This window comes from Dipodomys ordii, unplaced genomic scaffold, assembly GCF_000151885.1.
Source record: "Dipodomys ordii isolate 6190 unplaced genomic scaffold, Dord_2.0 Scaffold92, whole genome shotgun sequence".
NCBI lineage: Eukaryota > Metazoa > Chordata > Mammalia > Rodentia > Heteromyidae > Dipodomys > Dipodomys ordii.
In genome coordinates this window covers 2,779,645-2,782,979 of record NW_012267308.1, presented here as the reverse complement: position 1 = coordinate 2,782,979, position 3,335 = coordinate 2,779,645, and the positions used below count along the sequence as shown (strand labels likewise).

At 53.9% G+C, this 3,335-nt stretch overlaps 1 protein-coding gene across 1 annotated transcript in view; it reads left to right on the top strand.

The window, feature by feature from the left end:
- Slc7a10 (solute carrier family 7 (neutral amino acid transporter light chain, asc system), member 10) overlaps window positions 1–3,335 on the top strand; it is a 36,613-nt gene that overhangs the window by 16,717 nt on the left and 16,561 nt on the right. The window contains exons 2-6 of the mRNA XM_013026163.1: window positions 59–263; window positions 1,799–1,950; window positions 2,366–2,491; window positions 2,591–2,744; window positions 3,194–3,331. Coding sequence (XP_012881617.1) covers window positions 59–263; window positions 1,799–1,950; window positions 2,366–2,491; window positions 2,591–2,744; window positions 3,194–3,331 — 775 coding nt within the window. The remainder of the gene's footprint in view (window positions 1–58; window positions 264–1,798; window positions 1,951–2,365; window positions 2,492–2,590; window positions 2,745–3,193; window positions 3,332–3,335) is intronic.

Genomic DNA, 3,335 nt, shown 5'->3' with positions numbered 1-3,335 from the left:
CCCCCCCCGCTGCCAGCCCCAGGAGGCCGGGCCTGACATCTCCCATCTCTCTCCACAGGAAACATCATTGGCTCGGGTATCTTCATCTCCCCCAAGGGGGTCCTGGAGCACTCGGGCTCTGTGGGTCTGGCGCTCTTCGTCTGGGTCCTGGGAGGAGGTGTGACAGCGCTGGGGTCCCTCTGCTATGCAGAGCTGGGGGTCGCCATCCCCAAGTCTGGAGGGGACTATGCCTATGTCACTGAGATCTTCGGGGGCTTAGCCGGGTGAGTGCGGGGTCCTGATGAGCCGCGGACCCCACTTTCCTCTTCTGCTTCCCATGTCACTGGGAAGTTTTGGAGACAAGGGGAAAAGGGGGTGGAGTGGTGGAGTGGGTGACATGACTGTCCCTGGCCCCCTGATATCTCTCCCTCCCCCCTTCTCTCTTCACCCTCCCCCACCCTGGTGTCAGCTCAGGGGTTTAAACTCGGGGGCCTTGCCCTTGGTCTGGCTCATGGCTGGTGCTCTACCACTTAGACCACAACTCCAGTCCAGCATTTGGCTGGCTAACTAAAGGTAGAGCCTCTCAAGACTTTTCTGGCATTGAACTGTGATTATTCTTCAGGTCTCAGCATCCTGAGTAGTGAGAGTGACAGGCTGAGTTATGGGAGTTCCTGACACCTGGCCATCTCTATCTACTTTCATTTTTATTTTATTTATTTGTGCCAGTACTGGGGTGGAGTGGGGGTTCAACTCAGGGCCAGAGTATGCTCCCTTAGTTTTTCAGTCAAGCCTGGTGCTCTACCACTTGAACCATGCCTCCCATACAGCATATTGCGGGTTAATTGGAGATAGAGTGTCCCAGATCTTAGCTTCCTGAGTAGCTAGGATTACAGATGTGAGCCATCGGTACCTGGCTTTGGTCTCCTTTTCTTTTTTTTTTTTTCCAGCCTTGCGTCTGGGCACTGTCCCTGAGCTTCTTTGACTCTACCACTTAAGCCACAGTGCCATTTCCAGCTTTTTCTGTTTATGTGGTACTGAGGACTTTGAACCCAGGGCTTCATGCATGGTAGGCAAGCATTGTGCCATTAAGCCACATTCCCAGTCTCACCGGTCTCCTTTAGAGATCCCTCAGCTCCACTCTCCAAAAAAGATCTGTCCCTTAGCCAGGTGCTGGCTAATCCTAGCTGCTCAGGAGTCTGAAATCTGAGGATGGCAGTTTGAAGTCAGCCTGGGCAGGAAAGTCTGTGAGACTCTTACCTCCAGTAAACCAAGAAAGCAAGCAAGCAAGCAAGCAAGCGAGTGAGCGAGCAAGTGAGCGAGCAAGCAAGCTAGCAAGCAAGCAAGCAAGAAAGAAAGAAAGAAAGAGAAAGGAAAAGGAAGGAAGGAAGGAAGGAAGGAAGGAAGGAAGGAAGGAAGGAAGGAAGGAAGGAAGGAAAGGAAGGAAAGGAAAGGAAAGGAGAGAAAGAGAGAGAGAAAGAAAACCAGCCAGAGTAGAGTTGTAGCTCAAATAGTAGAGTGCTAGTCTTGAACACAAAGCTCTGGGATAGTGCCAAGGCCCTGAGTTCAAGCCCCAGGACAGATACACACACACACACACACACACACACCACACACACACACACACACACACACACACACACACACACGGAAAAGATATTTGGGTCCCAGTCTTTCCCCAAACCTGTCCAGGATCTCAACTCTGCCTTCTGGAACTCTGCCAGTCCTGCCAGCCCTTGGCTGCTGATCTCAGTACAGCCCGGCTCCCAGGCCTAGGACAACAAAGCCAGCCACTGCCATTGTGACTCTTCTTTCCTTGCAGATTCCTGCTGCTCTGGAGCGCTGTCCTCATCATGTACCCTACCAGCCTGGCTGTCATCTCTATGACGTTTTCCAACTATGTGTTGCAGCCTGTATTCCCCAACTGTATCCCCCCTGCCACGGCCTCCCGCATGCTCTCCATGGCCTGCCTGAGTAAGTGCATGCTGCTCCCAGCTGGGCCTCTGTCCCCTAAGTCGCCAAGGATCCTGTCCATGATGCCGAATGCCACAGGGTGTGGGGACAGCAGTGTGTGTGTTCACCAGCTACCAGTTGGGTGCTTGTGGCTCACAGCTGTAATCCTAGCTACTCAGGAGGCTGAGATCTGAGGATCGTAGTTCAAAGCCAGACTGGTCAGAAAAATCCATGAAACCCTTATCTCCAATAAACCATTCAGAAAAAGCCAGGAGTGGCACTGTGGCTTAAGTGGTAGAGTGCTAGCCTTAAGCACAGCACCCAAGCTCAGAGTTCAAGCCCTAGGACCAGCACACATACACACAAAAAGACTGGGATTCACCATTGGGTCCCCCACTTCAGAGTCCTCCCCCTGCCCCCCCATTTTCCTCCCCAGTGCTCCTGACCTGGGTGAACAGCTCCAGCGTGCGCTGGGCCACTCGAATCCAAGACATTTTCACAGGAGGCAAGCTGCTGGCCCTGTCACTCATTATTAGTGTTGGCTTCGTCCAGATCTTCCAAGGTAGGGCCAGGAGGCAGTGTGGGCAAGGGCTGAGTGTGGGAGACTGAGCTGACCTCTAACTTCTGGACTCCTCTCCCCCCTCCCCCTTCATCCTCCCAGGTCATTTTGAGGAACTGAGGCCCAGCCACGCCTTTGCCTTCTGGATGACACCTTCCGTGGGGCACCTGGCCCTGGCCTTCCTCCAGGGCTCCTTCGCTTTCAGTGGCTGGAATTTTCTCAACTATGTCACTGAGGAGTTGGTTGATCCTCGAAAGTGAGTAGGACATCCAGGAAGAGGCTGGGTGCCGGTGGCTGACGCCTGTCATCCTAGCTACTCAGGAGGCTGAGATCTGAGGATCTCAGTTCAAAGCCAGCCCGGGCAGGAGACTCTGTGAAACTCTTATCTCCTATTAGCCACCAGTACACTGGACGTGGTGCTGTGGCTCAGGTGGTAGAGCGCTCGCCTTGAGCTGAAGAGCTGAGGGACAGTGCCCAGGCCCGGAGTTCAGGCCCCATGACCGACCAAAAAAAAAAAAAAAAGAAAGAAAAGCCATCAATTAGATTTTGCCCCTTGGGCTACAATCTGGTGTCTGCACCTGCATCTGAGGTTCTGAGAGGCAGAAAGCAGTGTCTGTGTCCCTCGGGCATCCATGCTGCGCCCCCATCCCTGGACCCCCTGCAAATCAGAGCATGATACTGACACGCTGCGTTCACCATTCCCAGAAACCTACCTCGTGCCATCTTTATCTCCATCCCACTGGTGACCTTCGTGTACACCTTCACCAACGTCGCCTACTTCACTGCCATGTCTCCCCAGGAGCTGCTGTCCTCCAATGCAGTGGCCGTGGTGAGGGAGGGAGGGCCC